Genomic DNA, 16,568 nt, shown 5'->3' on the forward strand with positions numbered 1-16,568 from the left:
CTTCTCATTAACCTGTGGTGAGTTATTCACACCCTTCTCATTAACCTGGTGAGTTATTCACACCCTTCTCATTAACCTGTGGTGAGTTATTCACACCCTTCTCATTAACCTGGTGAGTTATTCACACCCTTCTCATTAACCTGTGGTCAGTCATTCACAATGTTTGAGGTTTAAATAAGGTTTTAGATGTAAGGTGGTTAAATAAAGAGCAAAATGATTGATCATTATATTATTATTATTTGTGCCCTGGTCCTATAAGAGCTCTTTGTCACTTCCCACAAGTCAGGTTGTGACAAAAACTCACACTCATTCTTATGTTTAATAAATGTATCGTATAGTGTGTGTGTGGCAGGCTTACAATGGCAAAAAACAATATTTGAGAGTTCGCTGACCCTGGTGCTAGAGGGGTACAGCTGACCCTGGTGCTAGAGGGGTACAGCTGACCCTGGTGCTAGAGGGGGTACAGCTGACCCTGGTGCTAGAGGGGGTACAGCTGACCCTGGTGCTAGAGGGGGTACAGCTGACCCTGGTGCTAGAGGGGGTACAGCTGACCCTGGTGCTAGAGGGGGTACAGCTGACCCTGGTGCTAGAGGGGGTACAGCTGGAGGTTGAATGTTTGAAGGGTTACGGGACTATAAAAAGTTTGGGAACCACTGGTTTAGACTGAAGAGGTCTACAGGTAGTGTACAGGTACAGACAGGCAGTGTACAGGTACAGACAGGCAGTGTACAGGTACAGACAGGCAGTGTACAGGTACAGACAGGTACAGACAGGTACAGATGGGTAGTGTACAGGTACAGACAGGCAGTGTACAGGCACAGACAGGTACAGACAGGTACAGACGGGTAGTGTACGGGTACAGACAGGCAGTGTACAGGTACAGACAGGTACAGACGGGTAGTGTACAGGTACAGACAGGCAGTGTACAGGTACAGACAGGCAGTGTACAGGTACAGACAGGCAGTGTACAGGTACAGACAGGTACAGACAGGTACAGACGGGTAGTGTACAGGTACAGACAGGTAGTGTACAGGTACAGACAGGCAGTGTACAGGTACAGACAGGTAGTGTACAGGTACAGACAGGCAGTGTACAGGTACAGACAGGTAGTGTACAGGTACAGACAGGTAGTGTACAGGTAGACAGGTAGTGTACAGGTAGTGTACAGGTAGAGTACAGGTAGACAGGTAGTGTACAGGTACAGACAGGCAGTGTACAGGTACAGACAGGTAGTGTACAGGTACAGACAGGTAGTGTACAGGTAGACAGGTAGTGTACAGGTAGTGTACAGGTAGACAGGTAGTGTACAGGTACAGACAGGCAGTGTACAGGTAGTGTACAGGTAGTGTACAGGTACAGACAGGTAGTGTACAGGTAGACAGGTAGTGTACAGGTAGTGTACAGGTAGACAGGTAGTGTACAGGTACAGACAGGCAGTGTATAGGTACAGACAGGTAGTGTACAGGTACAGACGGGTAGGGTACAGGTACAGAGAGGTAGTGTACAGGTACAGACAGGTAGTGTACAGGTACAGAGAGGTAGTGTACAGGTACAGACAGGTAGTGTACAGGTACAGACAGGTAGTGTACAGGTACAGACAGGCAGTGTACAGGTACAGACAGGTACAAACAGGCAGTGTACAGGTACAGACAGGTACAGACAGGCACAAACAGGCAGTGTACAGGTACAGACAGGGAGTGTACAGGTACAGACAGGCAGTGTACAGGTACAGACAGGCAGTGTACAGGTACAGACAGGTACAAACAGGCAGTGTACAGGTACAGACAGGTACAAACAGGCAGTGTACAGGTACAGACAGGTACAGACAGGCACAAACAGGCAGTGTACAGGTACAGACAGGCAGTGTACAGGTACAGACAGGCAGTGTACAGGTACAGACAGGCAGTGTACAGGTACAGACAGGTACAAACAGGCAGTGTACAGGTATAGACAGGTAGTGTATAGGTACAGACAGGAACAGACGGGCAGTGTACAGGTACAGACAGGTAGTGTACAGGTACAGACAGGTACAGACGGGTAGTGTACCTGTAGGTCATGGCCTCGATGAGGAAGGGCTGGTTCTCGGCCACAGCCCTACGGCGAGCCTCCTTGGTAGCGTTGTACACAGCGAACACATCGTTACCGTCCACTCTGATAGACATCATACCGTAGCCTGGACCGCGTGCAGCTGAGAGGACCACAACAACACAGGATCGGTTCACAACATGACACACAAATCCTCAGAACTGGAAACAAAATCAAAGATAAACAGTAAACAACCTTTCTCCTTTTAACAGACTCTCTTATCCAGTCACTACAGTAGGGAGTCATTTAACAGACTCTCTTATCCAGTCACTACAGTAGGGAGTCATTTAACAGACTCTCTTATCCAGTCACTACAGTAGGGAGTCATTTAACAGACTCTCTTATCCAGTCACTACAGTAGGGAGTCATTTAACAGACTCTCTTATCCAGTCACTACAGTAGGGAGTCATTTAACAGACTCTCTTATCCAGTCACTACAGTAGGGAGTCATTTAACAGACTCTCTTATCCAGTCACTACAGTAGGGAGTCATTTAACACTCTCTTATCCAGTCACTACAGTAGGGAGTCATTTAACAGACTCTCTTATCCAGTCACTACAGTAGGGAGTCATTTAACAGACTCTCTTATCCAGTCACTACAGTAGGGAGTCATTTAACAGACTCTCTTATCCAGTCACTACAGTAGGGAGTCATTTAACAGACTCTCTTATCCAGTCACTACAGTAGGGAGTCATTTAACACTCTCTTATCCAGTCACTACAGTAGGGAGTCATTTAACAGACTCTCTTATCCAGTCACTACAGTAGGGAGTCATTTAACAGACTCTCTTATCCAGTCACTACAGTAGGGAGTCATTTAACAGACTCTCTTATCCAGTCACTACAGTAGGGAGTCATTTAACAGACTCTCTTATCCAGTCACTACAGTAGGGAGTCATTTAACAGACTCTCTTATCCAGTCACTACAGTAGGGAGTCATTTAACAGACTCTCTTATCCAGTCACTACAGTAGGGAGTCATTTAACAGACTCTCTTATCCAGTCACTACAGTAGGGAGTCATTTAACAGACTCTCTTATCCAGTCACTACAGTAGGGAGTCATTTAACAGACTCTCTTATCCAGTCACTACAGTAGGGAGTCATTTAACAGACTCTCTTATCCAGTCACTACAGTAGGGAGTCATTTAACAGACTCTCTTATCCAGTCACTACAGTAGGGAGTCATTTAACAGACTCTCTTATCCAGTCACTACAGTAGGGAGTCAGTTAACAGGACTCTCTTATCCAGTCACTACAGTAGGGAGTCATTTAACAAGACTCTCTTATCCAGTCACTACAGTAGGGAGTCATTTAACAGACTCTCTTATCCAGTCACTACAGTAGGGAGTCATTTAACAGACTCTCTTATCCAGTCACTACAGTAGGGAGTCATTTAACAGACTCTCTTATCCAGTCACTACAGTAGGGAGTCATTTAACAGACTCTCTTATCCAGTCACTACAGTAGGGAGTCATTTAACAGACTCTCTTATCCAGTCACTACAGTAGGGAGTCATTTAACAGACTCTCTTATCAGTCACTACAGTAGGGAGTCATTTAACAGACTCTCTTATCCAGTCACTACAGTAGGGAGTCATTTAACAGACTCTCTTATCCAGTCACTACAGTAGGGAGTCATTTAACAGACTCTCTTATCCAGTCACTACAGTAGGGAGTCATTTAACAGACTTCTTATCAGTCACTACAGTAGGGAGTCATTTAACAGACTCTCTTATCCAGTCACTACAGTAGGGAGTCATTTAACAGACTCTCTTATCCAGTCACTACAGTAGGGAGTCATTTAACACTCTCTTATCCAGTCACTACAGTAGGGAGTCATTTAACAGACTCTCTTATCCAGTCACTACAGTAGGGAGTCATTTAACAGACTCTCTTATCCAGTCACTACAGTAGGGAGTCATTTAACAGACTCTCTTATCCAGTCACTACAGTAGGGAGTCATTTAACAGACTCTCTTATCCAGTCACTACAGTAGGGAGTCATTTAACAGACTCTCTTATCCAGTCACTACAGTAGGGAGTCATTTAACAGACTCTCTTATCCAGTCACTACAGTAGGGAGTCATTTAACAGACTCTCTTATCCAGTCACTACAGTAGGGAGTCATTTAACAGACTCTCTTATCCAGTCACTACAGTAGGGAGTCATTTAACAGACTCTCTTATCCAGTCACTACAGTAGGGAGTCATTTAACAGACTCTCTTATCCAGTCACTACAGTAGGGAGTCATTTAACAGACTCTCTTATCCAGTCACTACAGTAGGGAGTCATTTAACAGACTCTCTTATCCAGTCACTACAGTAGGGAGTCATTTAACAGACTCTCTTATCCAGTCACTACAGTAGGGAGTCATTTAACAGACTCTCTTATCCAGTCACTACAGTAGGGAGTCATTTAACAGACTCTCTTATCCAGTCACTACAGTAGGGAGTCATTTAACAGACTCTCTTATCCAGTCACTACAGTAGGGAGTCATTTAACAGACTCTCTTATCCAGTCACTACAGTAGGGAGTCATTTAACAGACTCTCTTATCCAGTCACTACAGTAGGGAGTCATTTAACAGACTCTGATCCAGAACCACTACAGTAGGGAGTCATTTATAATAAGATAAGAATAACCACATATTACAAATACAACTTTCTTCAGACATTGTTGTTGTTGTCTCTCTGTTGTTATCTCTCTGTTGTTGTCTCTCTGTTGTTATCTCTCTGTTGTTATCTCTCTGTTGTTGTCTCTCTGTTGTTATCTCTCTGTTGTTGTCTCTCTGTTGTTATCTCTCTGTTGTTGTCTCTCTGTTGTTATCTCTCTGTTGTTGTCTCTCTGTTGTTGTCTCTCTGTTGTTATCTCTCAGTTGTTGTCTCTCTGTTGTTATCTCTCTGTTGTTGTCTCTCTGTTGTTGTCTCTCTGTTGTTATCTCTCTGTTGTTATCTCTCTGTTGTTATCTCTCTGTTGTTATCTCTCTGTTGTTGTCTCTCTGTTGTTACATCTCTTGTGTTATCCCTCTGTTGTTGTTTTGTACTGCACCTCAGGAAGACTAGCTGTTGTTATCTCTCTGTTGTTATCTCTCTGTTGTTATCTCTCTTGTGTTATCTCTCTGTTGTTTTGTACTGCACCTCAGGAAGACTAGCTGTTGTTATCTCTCTGTTGTTGTCTCTCTGTTGTTATCTCTCTGTTGTTATTGTTTTGTACTGCACCTCAGGAAGACTAGCTGTTGTTATCTCTCTTGTGTTATCTCTCTGTTGTTTTGTACTGCACCTCAGGAAGACTAGCTGTTGTTATCTCTCTGTTGTTGTCTCTCTGTTGTTATCTCTCTGTTGTTATCTCTCTGTTATTGTTTTGTACTGCACCTCAGGAAGACTAGCTGTTGTTATCTCTGTTGTTATCTCTCTGGTGTTGTCTCTCTGTTATCTCTCTGTTGTTATCTCTCTTGTGTTATCTCTCTGTTGTTGTTGTTTTGTACTGCACCTCAGGAAGACTAGCTGTTGTTATCTCTCTGTTGTTGTCGCTCTGTTGTTGTCTCTCTGTTGTTATCTCTCTGTTGTTGTCTCTCTGTTGTTGTCTCTCTGTTGTTGTCTCTCTGTTGTTGTCTCTCTGTTGTTGTCTCTCTGTTGTTATCTCTCTGTTGTTGTCTCTCTGTTGTTATCTCTCTGTTATCTCTCTGTTGTCGTCTCTCTGTTGTCATCTCTCTTGTGTTATCTCTCTGGTGTTATTGTTTTGTACTGCACCTCAGGAAGACTAGCTGTTGTTCAAGTTAAACGCCAGCTGACGGGAACCCAAACAGAACAACGTGCTGCCCGTCTTACCGATGCCGTCCCCTCGGTACTGCTCGTTGGTCGGCGTGGAGATGGCGTAGCCGTTGTTACGGCAGAAGAAGATGAGCGGGCACTCCAGGGTCGCAGAGAAGTTGAACCCGGCGTGGGCGTCGCCCTCGCTGGCCGCGCCCTCTCCGAAGTAACAGATCACAGCACGGTTGGTGTTCTCTCTCTTCGCTGCGTACGCTGCCCCTGCCGCTGGTACACAGAGGGGGGGGGGGGGGGGGGGGGGGGGTAGGACAGACAGAGGTTAGTACAGACAGACAGACAGGCAGGCAGACGTTAGTACAGACAGGCAGGCAGGCAGACACACTAACCCCTGTCTGTCTATACTGAAGTAAGCACTACCAGGTCCAAGATGTACCATTTATACCAGTGTAGTCTGGTATAAAATATTGATAAGTCTTAACTCAAGATTCGAGACAAGTTCCTGATTAAGGGGCAATAAAGTTAAGTGGACTGAAAAATCAGGAACTAGACCAGGGAAAAATGCTGGGCCCAGTTATAGCCAGTAGCTAAATAGGAAGAAACTCTGGGCCCAGTTATAGCCAGTAGCTAAATAGGAAGAAACTCTGGGCCCAGTTGTAGCTAAATAGGAAGAAACTCTGGGCCCAGTTATAGCCAGTAGCTAAATAGGAAGAAACTCTGGGCCCAGTTATAGCCAGTAGCTAAATAGGAAGAAACTCTGGGCCCAGTTATAGCAAGTAGCTAAACAGGAAGAAACTCTGGGCCCAGTTATAGCCAGTAGCTACATAGGAAGAAACTCTAGGCCCAGTTATAGCAAGTAGCTAAACAGGAAGAAACTCTGGGCCCAGTTATAGCCAGTAGCTACAGTGCCTTGCGAAAGTATTCGGCCCCCTTGAACTTTGCGACCTTTTGCCAGTTTTATAAAGATATAAAACTGTATTTTTTTGTGAAGAATCAACAACAAGTGGGACACAATCATGAAGTGGAACGACATTTATTGGATATTTCAAACTTTTTGAACAAATCAAAAACTGAAAAATTGGGCGTGCAAAATTATTCAGCCCCATTAAGTTAATACTTTGTAGCGCCACCTTTTGCTGCGATTACAGCTGTAAGTCGCTTGGGGTATGTCTCTATCAGTTTTTCCCATTCCTCCTTGCAAAACAGCTCGAGCTCAGTGAGGTTGGATGGTGCGTGGATATGTATTTAAATAAGCAAACAGGATTGGTCAAAAGGCATGTGGGAGACTCCCCAAACATATGGAAGAAGGTACTCTTGTCAGATGAGACTAAAATTGAGATTTTTGCCCATCAAGGAAACGCTATTTCTGGGGCAAACCCAACACCTCTCATCACCCCGAGAACCCCATCCCCACAGTGAAGCATGGTGGTGGAAGCATCATGCTGTGGGGATGTTTTTCCATCGGCAGGGACTGGGAAAATGGTCAGAATTGAAGAAATGATGGATGGTGCTAAATACAGGGAAATTCTGGAGGGAAACCTGTTTCAGTCTTCCAGAGATTTGAGACTGGGATGGAGGTTCACCTTCCAGCAGGACAATGACCGTAAGCATACTGCTAAAGCAACGCTCTAGTGGTTAAAGAGGAAACATTTAAATGTCTTGGAATGGCCTAGTCAAAGCCCAGACCTCAATCCAATTGAGAATCTGTGGTATGACTTAAAGATTGCTGTTCACCAGCGGAACCCATCCAACTTGAAGGAGCTGGAGCAGTTTTGCCTTGAATGATGGGTAAAAATCCCAGTGGCTAGATGTGCCAAGCTTATAGAGACATACCCCAAGAGACTTGCAGCTGTAATTGCTGCAAAAGGTGTCTCGACAAAGTATTGACTTTGGGGGGGTGAATAGTTACACACGCTCAAGTTGTCTTACTTCTTGTTTCACAATAAACAATAATTTGCATCTTCAAAGTGGTAGACTTGTTGTGTAAATCTAATGATACAAACCCATTTTAATCCCAGGTTGTAATGCAACAAAATAGTAAAAATGTCAAGGGGGGTTGAATACCTTCGCAAGCCACCGTAAGGACAAACTCTGGGCCCAGTTATAGTCAGTAGCTAAATAGGGCCTGGAGTGTTTCATAGCTAGGTCACATGGTCAGGAAGACCGAGATTGGAATTTCAATTCTCTAAACCGTTTTAAAATTTGTATATGTATCTGGATATGGAGTTAATCCCAACCATGATCTGAGACAGGGGCTCACCTTGTGGGATCTGAGTGGCCAGAGGAGAGGAGATGGTGACGAAATTGAGGTCTTTGCTTCCGTAGTGAACGGGCATCTGGCGTCCCTTGCCCAGGTCGTCAACGTTGGCATAGCACTGAGCCATGAACAGATCCAGAGGGAAACCACGGTACATCAGCACGCCTAGCGGACACAGAGGGTACATCAGCACGCCTAGCGGACACAGAGGGTACATCAGCACGCCTAGCGGACACAGAGGGTACATCAGCACGCCTAGCGACACAGAGGGTACATCAGCACGCCTAGCGACACAGAGGGTACATCAGCACGCCTACCGGACACAGAGGGTACATCAGCACGCCTACCGGACACAGAGGGTACATCAGCACGCCTAGCGGACAGAGGGTACATCAGCACGCCTAGCGGACAGAGGGTACATCAGCACGCCTACCGGACACAGAGGGTACATCAGCACGCCTAGCGGACAGAGGGTACATCAGCACGCCTACCGACACAGAGGGTACATCAGCACGCCTAGCGACACAGAGGGTACATCAGCACGCCTACCGACACAGAGGGTACATCATCGCGCCTACCGACACAGAGGGTACATCAGCACGCCTAGCGACACAGAGGGTACATCAGCACGCCTAGCGACACAGAGGGTACATCAGCACGCCTACCGACACAGAGGGTACATCAGCACGCCTACCGACACAGAAGGTACATCAGCACGCCTACCGACACAGAGGGTACATCAGCACGCCTAGCGACAAAACACAGAGGGTACATCAGCCCGCCTAGCGACACAGAGGGTACATCAGCACGCCTACCGACACAGAGGGTACATCAGCACGCCTACCGACACAGAGGGTACATCAGCACGCCTAGCGGACAGAGGGTACATCAGCACGCCTAGCGGACAGAGGGTACATCAGCACGCCTAGCGGACAGAGGGTACATCAGCACGCCTACCGGACACAGAGGGTACATCAGCACGCCTACCGGACACAGAGGGTACATCAGCACGCCTACCGGACACAGAGGGTACATAAGCACGCCTACCGGACACCGAGGGTACATCAGCACGCCTAGTGGACAGAGGGTACATCAGCACGCCTAGCGACACAGAGGGTACATCAGCACGCCTACCGACACAGAGGGTACATCAGCACGCCTAGCGACAGAGAGGGTACATCAGCACGCCTACCGACACAGAGGGTACATCAGCACGCCTACCGACAAAACACAGGGGGTACATCAGCACGCCTAGCGACACAGAGGGTACATCAGCACGCCTAGCGACACAGAGGGTACATCAGCACGCCTACCGACACAGAGGGTACATCAGCACGCCTACCGACAAAACACAGGGGGTACATCAGCACGCCTAGCGACACAGAGGGTACATCAGCACGCCTAGCGACACAGAGGGTACATCAGCACGCCTACCGACACAGAGGGTACATCAGCACGCCTACCGACAAAACACAGGGGGTACATCAGCACGCCTAGCGACACAGAGGGTACATCAGCACGCCTAGCGACACAGAGGGTACATCAGCACGCCTACCGACACAGAGGGTACATCAGCACGCCTACCGACAAAACACAGGGGGTACATCAGCACGCCTAGCGACACAGAGGGTACATCAGCACGCCTACCGACAAAACACAGGGGGTACATCAGCACGCCTAGCGACACTGAGGGTACATCAGCACGCCTAGCGACACAGAGGGTACATCAGCACGCCTACCGACACAGAGGGTACATCAGCACGCCTACCGACAAAACACAGGGGGTACATCAGCACGCCTAGCGACACAGAGGGTACATCAGCACGCCTAGCGACACAGAGGGTACATCAGCACACCTACCGACACAGGGGGTACATCAGCACGCCTACCGACAAAACACAGGGGGTACATCAGCACGCCTAGCGACACAGAGGGTACATCAGCACGCCTAGCGACAAAACACAGAGGGTACATCAGCACGCCTAGCGACACAGAGGGTACATCAGCACGCCTACCGGACACAGAGGGTACATCAGCACGCTTACCGACACAGAGGGTACATCAGCACGCCTAGCGACACAGAGGGTACATCAGCACGCCTACCGACACAGAGGGTACATCAGCACGCCTAGCGACACAGAGGGTACATCAGCACGCCTACCGACACAGAGGGTACATCAGCACGCCTACCGACAAAACACAGGGGGTACATCAGCACGCCTAGCGACACAGAGGGTACATCAGCACGCCTAGCGACACAGAGGGTACATCAGCACGCCTACCGACACAGAGGGTACATCAGCACGCCTACCGACAAAACACAGGGGGTACATCAGCACGCCTAGCGACACAGAGGGTACATCAGCACGCCTAGCGACACAGAGGGTACATCAGCACACCTACCGACACAGGGGGTACATCAGCACGCCTACCGACAAAACACAGGGGGTACATCAGCACGCCTAGCGACACAGAGGGTACATCAGCACGCCTAGCGACAAAACACAGAGGGTACATCAGCACGCCTAGCGACACAGAGGGTACATCAGCACGCCTACCGGACACAGAGGGTACATCAGCACGCTTACCGACACAGAGGGTACATCAGCACGCCTAGCGACACAGAGGGTACATCAGCACGCCTACCGACACAGAGGGTACATCAGCACGCCTAGCGACACAGAGGGTACATCAGCACGCCTACCGACACAGAGGGTACATCAGCACGCCTACCGACAAAACACAGGGGGTACATCAGCACGCCTAGCGACACAGAGGGTACATCAGCACGCCTAGCGACACAGAGGGTACATCAGCACGCCTACCGACACAGAGGGTACATCAGCACGCCTACCGACAAAACACAGGGGGTACATCAGCACGCCTAGCGACACAGAGGGTACATCAGCACGCCTAGCGACACAGAGGGTACATCAGCACGCCTACCGACACAGAGGGTACATCAGCACGCCTACCGACAAAACACAGGGGGTACATCAGCACGCCTAGCGACACAGAGGGTACATCAGCACGCCTAGCGACACAGAGGGTACATCAGCACGCCTACCGACACAGAGGGTACATCAGCACGCCTACCGACAAAACACAGGGGGTACATCAGCACGCCTAGCGACACAGAGGGTACATCAGCACGCCTACCGACAAAACACAGGGGGTACATCAGCACGCCTAGCGACACTGAGGGTACATCAGCACGCCTAGCGACACAGAGGGTACATCAGCACGCCTACCGACACAGAGGGTACATCAGCACGCCTACCGACACAGATGGTACATCAGCACGCCTACCGACAAAACACAGGGGGTACATCAGCACGCCTAGCGACACAGAGGGTACATCAGCACGCCTAGCGACACAGAGGGTACATCAGCACGCCTACCGACACAGAGGGTACATCAGCACGCCTACCGACAAAACACAGGGGGTACATCAGCACGCCTAGCGACACAGAGGGTACATCAGCACGCCTAGCGACACAGAGGGTACATCAGCACGCCTACCGACACAGAGGGTACATCAGCACGCCTACCGACAAAACACAGGGGGTACATCAGCACGCCTAGCGACACAGAGGGTACATCAGCACGCCTACCGACAAAACACAGGGGGTACATCAGCACGCCTAGCGACACTGAGGGTACATCAGCACGCCTAGCGACACAGAGGGTACATCAGCACGCCTACCGACACAGAGGGTACATCAGCACGCCTACCGACACAGATGGTACATCAGCACGCCTACCGACAAAACACAGGGGGTACATCAGCACGCCTAGCGACACAGAGGGTACATCAGCACGCCTAGCGACACAGAGGGTACATCAGCACACCTACCGACACAGGGGGTACATCAGCACGCCTACCGACAAAACACAGGGGGTACATCAGCACGCCTACCGACAAAACACAGGGGGTACATCAGCACGCCTAGCGACACAGAGGGTACATCAGCACGCCTAGCGACACAGAGGGTACATCAGCACGCCTACCGACACAGAGGGTACATCAGCACGCCTACCGACAAAACACAGGGGGTACATCAGCACGCCTAGCGACACAGAGGGTACATCAGCACGCCTAGCGACAAAACACAGAGGGTACATCAGCACGCCTAGCGACACAGAGGGTACATCAGCACGCCTACCGGACACAGAGGGTACATCAGCACGCTTACCGACACAGAGGGTACATCAGCACGCCTACCGACACAGAGGGTACATCAGCACGCCTACCGACACAGAGGGTACATCAGCACACCTACTGACACAGAGGGTACATCAGCATGCCTAGCGGACACAGAGGGTACATCAGCACCCCTACCGACACAGAGGGTACATCAGCACGCCTACCGGACACAGAGGGTACATCATCACGCCTACCGACACAGAGGGTACATCATCACGCCTACCGACACAGAGGGTACATCATCACGCCTACCGACACAGAGGGTACATCATCACGCCTACCGACACAGAGGGTACATCATCACGCCTACCGACACAGAGGGTACATCAGCACGCCTACCGACAAAACACAGAGGGTTGTTAAACCCTACAGGACACAGAGGGTTGTTAAACCCTACAGGACACAGAGGGTTGTTAAACCCTACAGGACACAGAGGACTGTTAAACCCTACAGGACACAGAGGACTGTTAAACCCTACAGGACACAGAGGACTGTTAAACCCTACAGGACACAGAGGGTTGTTAAACCCTACAGGACACAGAGGGTTGTTAAACCCTACAGGACACAGAGGGTTGTTAAACCCTACAGGACACAGAGGGTTGTTAAACCCTACAGGACACAGAGGGTTGTTTAACATTGAATGAGAGTCAATATATTATTCAGAATCAGAATTAGCACCGTCTGTTGAATAGTTTGATAATATGGGCGTATTGACTAGGACAAACCGCACGCGTCCATTAAAACAGGGAGGGATCACCTCTAATTAATGGTTTGTTATTGGCCCGAGTTAAAGCATCATGTTAGTTTCATCAGCGTTTCACTCAGCTTTGAAGCAAAACTGTATCAAATTACAGTCCAACCAGTGAGGCGGAACGGAGGGGGGGGTGAGATGTGAAACAGTTTGTTCTCTCACTAAACCCCCGTTGAATAGTCCCAGTCGTTATTAGATAGACCGTCGCAGACCCCAACCAGTGAGGCGGAACGGAGGGGGGTGAGATGTGAAACAGTTTGTTCTCTCACTAAACCCCCGTTGAATAGTCCCAGTCGTTATTAGATAGACCGTCGCAGACCCCAACCAGTGAGGCGGAACGGAGGGGGGTGAGATGTGAAACAGTTTGTTCTCTCACTAAACCCCCGTTGAATAGTCCCAGTCGTTATTAGATAGACCGTCGCAGACCCCAACCAGTGAGGCGGAACGGAGGGGGGTGAGATGTGAAACAGTTTGTTCTCTCACTAAACCCCCGTTGAATAGTCCCAGTCGTTATTAGATAGACCGTCGCAGACCCCAACCAGTGAGGCGGAACGGAGGGGGGTGAGATGTGAAACAGTTTGTTCTCTCACTAAACCCCCGTTGAATAGTCCCAGTCGTTATTAGATAGACCGTCGCAGACCCCAACCAGTGAGGCGGAACGGAGGGGGGTGAGATGTGAAACAGTTTGTTCTCTCACTAAACCCCCCGTTGAATAGTCCCAGTCGTTATTAGATAGACCGTCGCCCAACCAGCCCCCTGGGGAAAACAACAACACACGGTTACCTAGGTTACCACATTGGCTCACAGCAAACAACTTGACCTTTAAAGAATATTCGATGTCTGCTTGTTTTAGTCAATTACAAAACTAGATTTAAGAGAAGTACATGTTTGACGATGTCTTTTCAACACTGCCTGCTCCAGAGCGTTCTCACTACTTAGGAAACATGTCATGTACATAGCCACCTATAATTTAGCCCAAACAACTACCTCTTTCCCTACTGTATTTAATTGATTTATTTATTTTGCTCCTTTGCACCCCATTATTTTTATTTCTACTTTGCACATTCTTCCATTGCAAAACTACCATTCCAGTGTTTTACTTGCTATATTGTATTTACTTTGCCACCATGGCCTTTTTGTTGCCTTTACCTCCCTTCTCACCTCATTTGCTCACATTGTATATAGACTTGTTTATACTGCATTATTGACTGTATGTTTGTTTTTACTCCATGTGTAACTCTGTGTCGTTGTATGTGTCGAACTGCTTTGCTTTATCTTGGCCAGGTCGCAATTGTAAATGAGAACTTGTTCTCAACTTGCCTACCTGGTTAAATAAAGGTAAAATAAATAAATAAATAAAAATATCGTAAGGGCTTCCCTACAAGTAGAGAACAGAGTTAAACTGACTACACAGCAAGAGAACAGAGTTAAACTGACTACACAGCTACAAGTAGTGAACAGAGTTAAACTGACTACACAGCTACAAGTAGTGAACAGAGTTAAACTGACTACACAGCTACAAGTAGTGAACAGAGTTAAACTGACTACACAGCTACAAGTAGTGAACAGAGTTAAACTGACTACACAGCTACAAGTAGTGAACAGAGTTATAAAACAGACTATTACTGAACAAGTGAAACGTCTAACCTGTGACAGCGTCTACACACGGTGCTCTAGTTACATGTAACATACAAGGATACCGGGTCACGTGGTATAGCCTGAAGCTACAGGGCTCTCCTCGCAGGCTCTATGTCCCTACGTGGAGCCATTGTGAACCATAACTTGTGAACCATAACTTGTGAACCAACAGCTTGTATTTGGTATGTTTTGGTATTTCTGACAAGAGTTGGCTCTTCTACACAAGGGGTCGAGGGGAATTCCTTATTACATGAATATCGACTCAGAGTATCCTTAAACAGTGGATGAGATGTCAACAGGTCTTCCTCTCATTAAACCCTATTGAAGCCTTACCTGCTTCCCTGTACTGGCCTTGGGTCGAGAGCTGAATCATTACCTGCTTCCCTGTACTGGCCGAAGACCAAGTCCCTTGGGTCGAGAGCTGCAGCGCTGCCGATGTGTGTTCCCTCCTCTCCATAGTTAGTCATGTAGAAGGATATACGACCCTACAACACACACACACACACACACACACATCATTAGAGTCCTGTCTAGAGATGTCACATCATTAGAGTCCTGTCTAGAGATGTCACATCATTAGAGTCCTGTCTAGAGATGTCACATCATTAGAGTCCTGTCTAGAGATGTCACATCATTAGAGTCCTGTCTAGAGATGTATCACCCTACAACACACATACACACATCATTAGAGTCCTGTCTAGAGATGTCACATCATTAGAGTCCTGTCTAGAGATGTCACATCATTAGAGTCCTGTCTAGAGATGTACCACCCTAAAACACACACATCATTAGAGTCCTGTCTAGAGATGTCACATCATTAGAGTCCTGTCTAGAGATGTACCACCCTATTCCCTATGGGCCCTGGTCCAAGTACTGCCCTGTAGGGAATAGGGTGCCATTTGTTAGGCAGACCTCATGACAGACCCAGGTGGTAGCTCTCTTGTCACCTGTCTCTGAGACTCATACAGGATACGGTCCATGGTGTTCAGAAGGGTCATCTTCTGGTAGAAGTTCAACACTTGTTCCTTGGAGAGCTGTGGGGGAGGAAGGAAGGGCCAACACAATCAGCCAATCAGACAGGGAGCGTAGTCATAGAGATAGGGATTCTAATTCTATTGACAAGGTGCTGTATAATACTGTGGTAGTCATAGAGATAGGGATTCTAATTCTATTGACAAGGTGCTGTAAACTGTGTACGCCTTGGGTATTATGTTGTATACTGTACTGACACCTGCAGTAATAGCTCACGGTTTACTGACCTGTGTAGTATCAACTAGTACTGTGGGTCCTCTGAGGGGTTACTGACCTGTGAAGTATGAACTAGTAGAGTGTGTATTGTTACCTGTGGGTCCTCTGAGGGGTTACTGACCTGTGAAGTATGAACTAGTAGAGTGTGTATTGTTACCTGTGGGTCCTCTGAGGGGTTAATGACCTGTGAAGTATGAACTAGTAGAGTGTGTATTGTTACCTGTGGGTCCGCTGAGGGGTTAATGACCTGTGAAGTATGAACTAGTAGAGTGTGTATTGTTACCTGTGGGTCCTCTGAGGGGTTAATGACCTGTGAAGTATGAACTAGTAGAGTGTGTATTGTCACCTGTGGGTCCTCTGAAGGGTTAATGATTTTCCCGGCCCGGTCCATGACCCTGTAGACGGGGATCCCAGAGATCACGTTAGGTTGGATGAACTCCAGGTGATCAATAAACTCTGCCGATGCTCCTGGGAACTGGGGCTTCTCTTCCGAGGAGTCAAACGGCTGCTGCCTGAGGGCTCCCTGAGAGAGACAGAGAAAGAAAGAAGGAGAGAGAGGAGAGACAGAGAAAGACAGAGAAGGAAGGAGAGACAGAGAAAGACAGAGAAGGAAGGAGAGACA

The 16,568-nt window shown here is 48.3% G+C and overlaps 1 protein-coding gene across 1 annotated transcript in view; it reads right to left on the reverse strand.

Moving 5' to 3' along the window:
* Nucleotides 1–16,568, reverse strand: part of bckdha (branched chain keto acid dehydrogenase E1 subunit alpha) — a 38,520-nt gene that overhangs the window by 17,625 nt on the left and 4,327 nt on the right. The window contains exons 2-7 of the mRNA XM_031795335.1: nt 16,293–16,469; nt 15,646–15,732; nt 15,075–15,183; nt 8,106–8,267; nt 5,909–6,115; nt 2,047–2,188 (exon numbers count right to left, since the gene is read on the reverse strand). Of these exons, the coding sequence (XP_031651195.1) occupies nt 2,047–2,188; nt 5,909–6,115; nt 8,106–8,267; nt 15,075–15,183; nt 15,646–15,732; nt 16,293–16,469 (884 nt within the window). The remainder of the gene's footprint in view (nt 1–2,046; nt 2,189–5,908; nt 6,116–8,105; nt 8,268–15,074; nt 15,184–15,645; nt 15,733–16,292; nt 16,470–16,568) is intronic.

Source organism: Oncorhynchus kisutch, linkage group LG18 (genome assembly GCF_002021735.2).
Source record: "Oncorhynchus kisutch isolate 150728-3 linkage group LG18, Okis_V2, whole genome shotgun sequence".
Lineage (NCBI taxonomy): Eukaryota > Metazoa > Chordata > Actinopteri > Salmoniformes > Salmonidae > Oncorhynchus > Oncorhynchus kisutch.